This window comes from Petaurus breviceps, unplaced genomic scaffold (genome assembly GCF_028583685.1).
Source record: "Petaurus breviceps papuanus isolate PSGF00001 unplaced genomic scaffold, PetGlider_PUasm1.0 91041, whole genome shotgun sequence".
Taxonomy (NCBI): domain Eukaryota; kingdom Metazoa; phylum Chordata; class Mammalia; order Diprotodontia; family Petauridae; genus Petaurus; species Petaurus breviceps.
In genome coordinates this window covers 22,145,337-22,156,942 of record NW_027187400.1, presented here as the reverse complement: position 1 = coordinate 22,156,942, position 11,606 = coordinate 22,145,337, and the positions used below count along the sequence as shown (strand labels likewise).

The 11,606-nt window shown below is 45.1% G+C and overlaps 1 protein-coding gene across 1 annotated transcript in view; it reads left to right on the top strand.

Annotated features, from left to right (window-relative positions):
- Positions 1-11,606, top strand: part of TNFRSF8 (TNF receptor superfamily member 8) — a 73,789-nt gene that overhangs the window by 55,056 nt on the left and 7,127 nt on the right. Inside the window, exons 7-10 of the mRNA XM_069078300.1 lie at positions 483-587; positions 1,264-1,314; positions 8,178-8,203; positions 11,351-11,552. Of these exons, the coding sequence (XP_068934401.1) occupies positions 483-587; positions 1,264-1,314; positions 8,178-8,203; positions 11,351-11,552 (384 nt within the window). The remainder of the gene's footprint in view (positions 1-482; positions 588-1,263; positions 1,315-8,177; positions 8,204-11,350; positions 11,553-11,606) is intronic.

The window sequence follows — 11,606 nt, the reverse complement described above, 5'->3', positions numbered from 1 at the left end:
AGAGAGAGAGAGAGAGACAGAGAGAGACAGAGAGAGAGAGAGAGAGAGAGAGACAGAGAGAGAGAGACAGAGACAGAGACAGAGAGAGAGACAGACAGACAGACAGACAGACAGACAGAGAGACAGAGAGAGGAGGACAGAGAGACGAGGACAGAGAGGAGAGGGGATGGGAGAGACAGAAAGAGACAGAGAGAGAAGAGGGAGAGAGAAAGACACCGAGACAGAGAGAGACAGAGACAGAGAGAGAGAGACAGAGAGAGAAGAGGGAGAGAGAAAGACACAGAGACAGAGAGAGGCAGAGACAGAGAGACAGAGTGAGAAGAGAGCAAGATGGTCTGACAGACCTACCAGACTTGATGGAGTTGGGTTGACAAGGTCTGCCCTCTAATGGTCATGTCAGGGAATTTCTTCCTCAGCCTTTATGGAGATTGGAATGGAGCCAACAGCTGATTACAAGCCCTGGGAATGGTCTTGTGTTGCAGGTTCTCAGTCTCTTTTCTGGGTGGTGACAGTCTTTGCTGTGATGCTTGGCTTTGTTCTCTTCCTGATCTGCCAGCAGAGGGCCTGCAGGAAGGGGATTCTGCAGAGTGAGTTCATGTTCTTCCCAAGGAGCCCTTGGTGGTGGAGAGTGGGCAGGAGGGTCTGCTGGGGTTGGGTGGAGATTCCATACTGAGCGGGAATCCCAGCTTGGGACACTGAGTTTTCATGATGTGGTGATGGAGAATGATCAATGGACTTAGAGGCTAGCAGGAGACCTTAATTCTATCCTGGGCTCTTCCTTCACTGTGAAGGTACCCCGTGGGCAAGGCACTATACCTATCCAGGACCTCAGCTTTCTCATCTGTGAAATGGGGGAGGCAAGAGTATTTGCTCTGCAGTTGGAGCCCTCTGACTCTCACTAGCAGCTCTGTGACCTTGGCTGCTGAACTGCCTTGGGTTTTAGGTTCTCCATCTGTAAAATGAGGAGGTCAGACCAGATGGCCTTTGTGGAGTTCCAGGTCTATGTGGAGGATCCTGTCATTCATTCCTGTTCACTGGCCACCTCCTTCATGGGCTAGTTCAAGGAAAGCTCTTATAGAAATCACTATTATTATCATTCTTCTTCTTGTTCCTTACCCTTGCTCCTCCCCTAAGATTCTAAAACAGGGGTGGGGAACCTGTGGCCTAGAGGGCTATATGTGGCCTCAGGGCCACAGGTTCCCCACCCCTGTTCTAGAAGGACCAGAGAATGGGCCCCTGCAGGTTCCTTGTTTTCTCTTTCAGAGCTTCACCTCCATTCTGGCAAAGCCTTGCAACCCAAGGTCAGATCTACGGGTAAGTAGAGGGCGGAGGTATGTGGGCAGGTGGAGGGAGAGAGTATTGACTGAGCAGGAAGGGTGTGACCTTGAGCAGAATCCTTGCTCTCTCTGGGACTCAACTGTCCCTGCTATAAAAAAAATAAGGTAGCAGGAGGATGGGGGGGGGAGGGGAAGGAGGAGGAATGACTGACTGGTTGGATCCCAAATACTCCTGTGATCCTGCCTCGCCTGCCCCTAGCACCTTTCCTTGAGAGTTGTTTTTCTGGGGGATAAATTTTTAAAAATCTATCTCAGTATTCATTCTCTTTTCTTTTTACACATATCACCCTCACAGATAACTCTTGAATTCATTCATTTTCTTTTATTCATTCATGTGCATAACAAATTTTTATTAATTTAATTCAATTAAGCTCAACACACATTTATAAAAGCTCTACTATGTGCCAGGCACTGTGCTGGGTTCTGGAAATACAAAGACAAAAACACCATTATCCTGGCCCTCAATTTCTGTTCAATTTGGTTGCTACCACAGGTACCCAGACAAGAAAACAGACATTATATAAAAGTAATTTCAACACAGAAAGTTAGTAACTGGAGGGATCAGAAAAGGAAGGTGACATCTGAGCTATGCTTTGAAAAAAAGAGATTCCCCCTTGAAAGGATCATAAGAATCAAAGATAAAGAGGGACTGGGCAAAGGTGCAGAGGTGGGAATTTGAGGGATGTGTTTCAGGCACATCAAGAAGACTGACCCAGCTGCTGGTTCAGATTATAGTTTATCTAGTCCTGAATTCCCTGGGAAGTGTCTGTTAGTTCATCCACAGTCCAGACCAAATGCAGAGCTGAAGGCCTTTGGCCCCCCCATCTGCTGGCTGTGGTTGGGCAATTGAGGAAGCTAATGAGGGCTTGGCCTACATGAAGAGGCCTACCTCCCAGGTTCAAGGAGGTGGTATGATGGTCCCAATGTGTCCTGTCCTGTTCAGATCACAGCTCTGGGTACCATGGTAGGATGGGCATCGATAAACTGGAGATCATCCCAGAGGAGGGCAATCCAGGCTCTCAAGTCAGTGCCAGAGAAGGATCAGTAGAAGTTACTGAATGTGTGACTTGGAGAAAGCTTAGAGGGGATGCCATTTTCAAGGGTTTAAAGGGCTGCCACTTAGAAAAGGATGGATTAAATTAGGCAGCTGGAAAACACAGAGTACTGGATTTGGCATCAAAACAGATCTGAGTTCGAATCCTGCCTCAGGCACATATCATAAGTCACTTAATCTCTTTCTGCCTTCATTTCCTCATCTATAAAATGGGAAAATAATGAGGATCAAGCGGAGTAACACAGGTGAAGTTCCATATAAATGCTTGCTATTATTATTATATTTTTCTGACCCAGAGGAGAGACCTGGGATCCAGGAGTAAAGATTGTGAAGGGACTAATTTGGGTTGGAAGTCAGGATGAACTTTCTAACAGGAGAGCTGGCCTAATATAGCCTGGGTGAACGAGAAAAGGGTAGGTTTCCTCTCACCAGGGACCTTCCAGCAGAGGCTGGTACAGGTTAGACTAGGCAACCACTGAGGTCCCAGTACTTTCAGCCTTCACTGCCATTCTAGGCAAGGGGGCATCAATTAGCCAGTCAGAGCTCCTGGAATCTGGGCTGTTAGAGCCATCTACCCTCATCTGGGCTCTTGACGTAGAATCAAAACATGTCAAATTTCCCATTCCTGTATTTTGAATGTGACGTTACCTAGTTTCACAATAAGATACATCTGTTTGGTCAAAAAGGTATTTGGGGCTTTTAATGGGCCCTAGCTTTTTTTTTTTTTCCGTGAACTGGCAGGCTGAGAATCTCCTTGAAACAATCACTTGCTTTCTTCTGTTCTTATTGAAATTAGAATTTCCGCTGCAGTTTTATTTTTCTCGCTCTCATTTGCAGTGTTGTTGCAGAATAACTTTTTTTTTTAAATAAAGCTGAACATGCAACACCCTGAAATACTTGGACACTGTAAATGAGATGTACCTGGCTCAGACCTTGTTGGCCTCATCCTTATGGACTATGGCCCCACAAAGCTGGAAAATAAGCAGGACATCACAGCTTGGCATGTGTTTATGTGGTGCAGTGGAAATACCCTGACTCTGGAGTCCGAGGGCCCGGGTTCAAAACCTGCCTCTGATGCCTATTTTGTGTAGATTTGGGCATGTCACCACCTCTCTGGGCCTCAGTTTCCTTATGTCACAAGATCATAGATTCAGTGGCAAAAGGGGCCTCAGAGACCACCTAGCTTGTCACTTTACTTTTTGGAGCAAAAGCTTCCTCATGTCATGGGAAAATAGATGTGAAGGTAGAAAGATTCTCACATTTTGCAGATGAGGAGACTGAGGCTAATCAATGAGGTGACTTGACCAGGGTCACATAGCTAGGAAGTGTCACAAGCAGGAAGTGAACGCAGTTCTCCATTACTCCAAGCTCCATGTTCTCTACTCATGCTGGGCTGCCTCTCACTCAGTCAACTGAAGGAGATTATCCCTATGGTCCCTCCCACCTTGAAATTTATGCTTCCCTGATCCTGCAGTACAGAGGGCAGCTTCCATGCTCTCTGGCACAGGGAAGCCATCTTGGGAGCTCAGATTGATGAGATGAGCCGTCTTCAGATCTGGATTCATGCAGTGGCCCCAGAATTGGTCCCCTTTTCTCTAACCTCTCCTCTCTCCAACCAGCTGGTAAATTTTGATTTTCCTAAAGTACAGATCTGACCATGTCACTCTTTGTTCAGTATACTCCTGTGGCTCCCTGTAGGGTCAAATATAAACTCCCCTCTGCAGCATTCAAAGCACTTTATAACCCATCCCCATCCTATCTTTCCAATCTTATGACATATAATTCCCTTCAAAGTGAAGTCAAATCAATAAGCATTTGTTAAGTGCCTACTATCAATCAATCAACATTTATCGAGCACCTATTGTGTGCCAGAGACTGCTAAGTGATGGGGATTCAAAGAAAGGCAAAGGCAGTCCCTCTTCTCAAGGAACTCACGGTCTAAAGAGGAGAAAAAACATGCAAACAACTATTTGCAAACAAAATAGAAACCAGATGAATTCTAGATAATCTCAGAAGTAAGACATGAACATTTGAACGCACTAGCATAAGGATTGGGAAAGGTCTTTTGCAAAAGATGGTGTCTGAGCTGAGACTTAAAGAGAGCCAGGGAATCCAGGAGGCAGCAATGAGGAGGGAAAGTATGGAGAATAGTGGGTGAAATGCATGGAGTTAAGTGATGGAGGAACAGCAAGGAAGCCAGTGTCACTGGATTGTGGAGTACATGGAAGACTGGAAAGGTAGGATGGGGCTGGGGCTTTAAAAGGGAAACAGAGAATTTTGTATTTGGTGCTGGAGGTGATAGGGAGCCACATGAGTTTATGGAATAGGTGAGTAACATGGTCAGCCCTGTCTGTAGGAACACCACTTTGACAGCTGATTGGAGGATGGACTGGAGTGGGGGGAGACTTGAGGCAAGGAGAATGAGAGAGATATTGCCATAGAAGAATTGACAGGACTTGACAACAGATTGGATATAGGAGAGAAAGATTGGGAATGACACTTAGTTTGTGAACCTGGGTGATTGGAAGATGATGGTACATTCAACAGTAATAGAGAAGTTAAGAAGAAGGAAGCACTTTTTGGGGAAAAGATCATGAGTTCACTTTTGGACATGTTGAGTTTAAGATGTCTAGGTACATTCAGTTTGATATCTCTAATAGGCAGTTGGAGATTGATAACACTGGATGTTGGGAGAGAGGTTAGGGCTGGATAGATAGACTGAAGAATCATCAGCTTTGGGATGATAAAGGAATCCATGAGAGCTGATGAGATCACCACATGAAATAGTATAGAGGGTGTAGGGAAAAGGACCCAGGATAGAACTTGAGTATCCCCCCATGGTTAGTGGGCACACACATTCTAGTCCAGTCAAATGTGCTTTTATGTTTCTTGAATTTACCATCTCCAGGGCTATTACTATAGTTCTGGCTATCCTGGGTGCCTGGAATGCACTCCCTCTTCATCTCCTTGGTTTATTTTACTCTTCTGTTCATGTGCCATCTCATTTCCCTCCCCACAAGCTGCCTTTAGTTCTTCTTCCAAGTTACTTTGTATATGCTTCAGTACATACTAGTATATGTATACATTGTATATACTGTTAGAATATAAGTTCCTTGAGGGCAGGAACTGCATTTTTTTTTTTTGGTCTGTGCCCTTGGCTCTGCCTGTACTTCTTTGCAGTAGATGATTAATAAATGTTCATGGATTAAGAGACAGAAGCTGAGGGGAGAAAGGGAGAGGAACTTGTTCTTCAGATTTCACACTAGAATTAGAAATCCCTTTGAATTTGAGAGAGGTAAAATTTTGGATAAATAAAAGACACCTACTTGTCACCATGAGAGTCATAGTCATAACAGATAATTATATAACACCTTAAATACATTATTCCATTATTCCATTTTGTTGTTGTGTGCATAAGAGGAGATACTGTTTTTAAAGAACTTTGCAAACCTCTAAGTGCTATGTAAATGCTATTATTAATTATAATTTTCCCATTTGAACTATATATGAACTCTATGAAGTAAGTATTAGAGTCAGGATTCTTCACCTGGCTTAATGATAGAATAGGCTAGGCCAACTAGTCCAACCTCCACATTCTGCAGATGAGAAGTGACTTGCCCAAGGTCACATGGGCAGTAAGTGTTACAAGTGGGGCATGAACCCAGTTCTCCCTGAGTACAAGCCCAGTATGCCATTCACTATGCCAGGCTCAGAGTCAGTCGACTGAGGGAGTTGGACTAAAACTTTCTATCCCATTTTACAGCTGAGCAGATTGAGGCAGAAACACATTAAGTGACTTGCCCAGGGTCACACAGCTAGTAAGCATCAAAGGCAAGATTTGAGCTCAAGTCTTCTTAACTCCAGGTCCAGTGCTCTTATCTACTCACCATCTTCAAATGAGACAGTTGTATCTACCCTTAAAATATGAAGATTTCCCATCATTCATACATAGAGTGTTACACTTGGACCCAGAAAAACCTCGGTTCAAATCCTGCCTAAAACTTTTTTTTTTTTAAGCAATCGGGGTTAAGTAACTTGCTCAAGGTTACACGGCCAGTTATTTCTGGGTGTGGTGCTAAGTATCTGAGCCTGGATTCGATCCCAGGTCATTCTGACACTGGAGCCAGTGCTCTTACTCATTGAGCCACCTGGGCGCCCCTAAGCAATGGGGGTTAAGGAACTTGCTCAAGGTTACATGGCCAGGTGTTTCTGGGTGGGTGCTAAGTGTTGCAGTCTGGATTCGATCCCCAGGTCATCCCAACACTGGAGCCGGTGCTCTTACTCACTGTGCTACCTGGCCACCCCCTAAAACTTTTACTATATGACTTTGAGTAAGTCACCAAACCTCTGTTTGCCTCAGTTTCCTCCTCTGAAAAAACAAGGATGGTAATACCCCTAGTGCCCAATTTACAGGATTGTTGTAAGTTTGAAATGATGATGCCAGTAAAGTGATTTCCAACCTTTTAATATCTTTGGGGAAGCAACATGGAGTAGTGAGTGGGTGTCCTGAAAGCTAGGAAGACCTCTGACACATCCTGACAGTGTGACCCTAGGCACGTCCCCTAGTCTCTCAGGGATGCAGGAAGCCTTAAAGACAAGTTAGAAGATGAGGTGTCCGCCTGTATGGTTGGCAGAGGAAGTGTCCTCACATTGAACTTCCCTCTGTCAATGACATCACATGTCCCTTTCCTTGGATTGTCAGTAAATGATGATGGTCATGGTAGAGATGCAGAGGAACACGTCACAGACTTTTTTTTTGAAGGGGAATTACTACCATATTTCCAACAATGGCAGCAGTACGGGAATAACGGATGAATGAATGAATAAAGCATTTATTAAGTGCTTACTGTATGCACTGCGCTGCATCAAAGATACAATAGAAAAGGGAAATGGTTTCTTTTCTCAGAGGAGACGGCCCTTATGGAAGGTTTTGGCCGCCAGTCAGATAGCAAGGGCTCCCGATCCTTGGGGTGCAGCGGCAATAAAGCAGAAATGGATGCCTCTTTTTTAGTGCCATCTCCCCTGATAAAATCATATGAGTTTCTTACGTTGAATCATCTGACGGTGCCAAGGACTAGGTGGTGAGAACTTTGTTTTCTAGGTGTTCTGTAGAATAAGCGTGTAAAGCCCTAAGGGGACTACTTGGAAAAGGTTAATGTTCATTTCCTGTGTTTTGAGTTTTAAATGATCTGTTAACCTACTTCACATATAATTATGATGTCATAATGCTATTGTTTTAGTCACGTCCTAGAAGTTCGGAAAGGGTTTAGCTAAGTATTTGGAGGAGAGATCAATTAGGGGATGAGTATCAGCTGAGCCCTCTCTGGTCCTTTGCCACTTCTATCAAAGACAGGTTACTGTGCTTCAGGAACTTTTTTTTAAATTAAATTTTAATTTTTTTCTCAACCAACAAGTATTCATTTTCTCTCCCTCCTACCTCCTCCAGCCAGTTTCCTCCATGGAATTAATTGGGCTTCACCCCAACTGGGGTGCTGCCAAGAAGTTGGAATTGTAATCAGAGGTCATAGGTTTAAATCCCACCTTTAATGCTCACTGTCTCTGTGAGCTTGGGCAATTCTCTTTACTTCTATGGGCATCGTTTTCCTCATCTGTAAATGAGGGGGTTGGATTTGGTGACCATGTGGTTCTAGATCTAGGCTCCTATGCTCCTCTCGGCTTCTTCCTTTGTAAAAGGAGATCTGACTAGTGAACCAGCCTCTAAATCTGTGCTCCATCAGGGTCTCTGTGGGAATTTACTGACCATGATTCTTTTGTTTGTGTTCTAGGTTACAGCCCCAGGAAAAATTGCCAAGTAAGTCAGCCCTCTCCCTGGGTTAGAATCCCCTAAATCTTTCCCTTCCTCAAACAGCTTCCATCGGATCCCCTCAGCATTCTGCTGAGGGCTGATAGGCTTCCCCAAATCTCTTCTGGCCTTCCAGAATGAGGGAGCCTGTGTTTGGACTCCTGAGCTGGGAGCTGTCCAGCCTGGCCCTGGGCTGAGACCCCTCGTCTCTGCCCCTGATCTAGGAGGGACTGAATCTGGGGAGGGCTTTCTCCTGCGGGGCTGGAGCTGATGCCAGGAACCCAAGCCACAAGTGCTGGCTTATCCCACTGGGGTTTTCCAGGATGGAGTGGCAACCAGCCATCTGCTCTTACCGTCTCACTCCTGATTTTTCAGCTCAGGGCTGAAGCTTTTCTGAGGAGGGGCCAAGGCAGAGTCCAGAGGGCCCAGGACAAAGACACCATTTCCTTGTTTCCCTCCCTTTGCACCTGGCCCAGGGACCTTTTTGGCTGGTGAAAGGAAGGAAGAAAAAAACAACCAAGCCCTTACAAAGTGCCTACTACATGCTTTACAAACATAATCTTATCGTATCCTCACAACAACCATAGGAAATAAGTGCTACTTTTATTCCCCATTTTACAGTTGAGGAGACTGAGGCAAACAGAGGTTAAGTGACTTGTCCAGGGTCACACAGCTAGCAAATATCTGAGGCTGGATTTGAACCCTAGCCTCCTAGACTCCAGGCCCAGAGCTCTATCCTGCCTAGGGAGTAGCCAGTCCTAGGAACCTAGAGCATCCCCCTCTCCTGATGTATCCCAGCCTGACACCAGCCTGAGCCTTGGGCTACCCTGAATTGGACTGAGGATTGGGAAAGGGATATTCCTCCTTCCTCAGGGCCAAAGCAGGGTCATAGAGCTGAGTGATGATAACCTGGGAGGTCAAGGTTAAGTGAGTCTGCCTGGGAGGTGGTAGAAAGTTTATACTCTTAAACCAAGCAAGCTTGGGGGGGAGACTTGGGGACAGGGCAGGGTAGAAAGAAGGAAACTGGATTGCAGTTACAGCTTTGAGCTTGCTGCCCTCAGAAGCTCTGTTCTCTTGGCTCTTCTCTCCTTTCCCTGCTCCCTATCCTCCCCCATACCCCATGGAGGTGCCATCAAGGTCTGTCTTGGCCTCCACTACTGGGACCTTAACATTCTTTTTTTTTTTCCTGATTTGAAGATTAAAGAATGGGGGAGGTCAAGGGTGTCATAACCCATCACCTACTTCCCCTCTTCCCTCCAGCCAAAAAGATTAAGGTTTACAAGATTAATTTTCCACTCAAGACCTGCCTGGAATAGAGTGAAAGTTGTCTGGACAAAGTCTAGCTTCATCTAGGGCTCTCTGGAGTAGGAATTAATCCTTGATTAATAAAATGTCAGAACTGGGAGGAGCCTTAGGACACAGAATGTCAGAGCTGGGAGGGGCCTTAGAACAGAGAATATCAGAGCTGGGAGGGGCCTTAGAATACAGAATATCAGAGCTGGGAGGAGCCTTAGAACAGAGAATTTCAGGGGGCAGCTAGGTGGCACAGTGAACAGAGCACCAGCGCTAAAATCAGGAGGACCTGAGTTCAAATCTAACCTCAGACACTTGACACTTATTAGCTGTATGACCATGGGCAAGTCACTTAACCCTAACTGCCTTACCTTCCCCCTCAAAAAAAAAAAATAGAACACAGAATGTCAGAGCTGGGAGGGCCCTTAGAACACAGGATGTCAGAACTGGGAAGGCCCTTAGAACACAGGATGTCAGAGCTGGGAGGGCCCTTAGAACACAGGATGTCAGAACTGGGAGGGCCCTTAGAAAACAGGATGTCAGAGCTGGAAGGGGCCTTAGAACCCAGACTGTCAGAGCTGGTTACCACGGAGAGTTTCTCATCCAAACCCTTTCTCTCAATCATTGTCCCCTTCATCCCCCCTGCTGTGTGCCCATTCTTGCATTGTGCTGCACCAGGGAGCACAGAAATGTACTTGATCCCTGGCCTCGGGGAACTTCTAGTCTACTTGGGGTGACAGGACACCCAGATGTGCACATGATACATGTGATCAAGTGCTCAACAAGGGCACACTGTAGTCTATAAGGGCTACAGAGTTCCTTTGAAGAGGTAATGCAGTACAGTGGCTAGGGAACTCAACTTGGAGTCAGAAAGACCTGAGTTCAATTCCTGACCCAGATACTGACTACTTGTGTGACCCCGGGCAAGTCACTTACCCTTTCCCAACTTCAGTTTCCTCATCTGTAAAATGAAGGGTGTTGGGCTCAAGGGCTTCTTAGGTCCCTTTCCTTCTCTAGGTCTAGAGCTGTTGGATTCTGGGCTAGGGCAAATCAATCAACCTCTCTGCCTTAGTTTATAAAGCTGAAAATGGGAATACTAATTGTACCTACCTGACTGGGTTGTTATGAGATTCAAATAAGATTTTTTAGAAGTATATATGTAAAATATATATAGAGAGAGATTATATTCACTGTATGTCTATATATATATATATACATATATGGCTAGCTGTTCCAGACCACATTGATCTCTGAATAATATTAATAATAATGGCTAATATTTATATTTGTTTGCAAATACAGATGTGTATGTATGTTTATGTATGTTTACATATATACATACATATATATATACACACACACATATGTATACATACTCTGAGCAGCTAGGTGATTCAATGGATAGAATCTGGCCCTGAAGTCAGAAAGACTTGAGTTCAAATTCAGCCTCAAATACTCACTAGTTTTGTGACCCTGGGAAAGTCACTTTACCTTTTTGCCTCAGTTTCCTTATCTGTAAAATGAACTGGAGAAAGAAATGACAAACCACTCTAGCATCTATGGTAACCTCAAATAGGGTCATAAAAAGTCCAACACAACTGAAAAATGATCGAACAACAACATATATACATTATATATGTGTGAGCACTATAAACACACATTGTATGTATAGCATGTACAGGTACATATACCTATGTATTACCAAGCCAGAAGCTTGGCTCTGACAGAGGTGGGTACAGCCCACACCCATCCCCCTTAGACCAACGTTCTTAGCATCAGCAATAAGACTTCTTGTTGAGGTCTCCCCTATCCCAAGGGTCATATTGGGTCCCTCATTTTTCAAGCCCATATTTTCTATGTCAGCAGTCCAAGAGTCTTCCAAGGAATGCTGAGATCTCCGAAAAGCAAGGGCTAATGAGTAGTCGCCCCCCTCTGGAGACAAACAACCACGTGACCTCCTTCTCCAAGGAACACATTGGCCTGGATCTGAACGCTACTGAGAATCTTGGCTCTGGGGATGTTCCTGAGTCCAGGGCCACCACAGAACACACTAATAACCAGATTGGTGAGTCACTGGAGGGTCTGGTATGTGAAGCTGTCTGGTTGGGAGGAGCCAAGA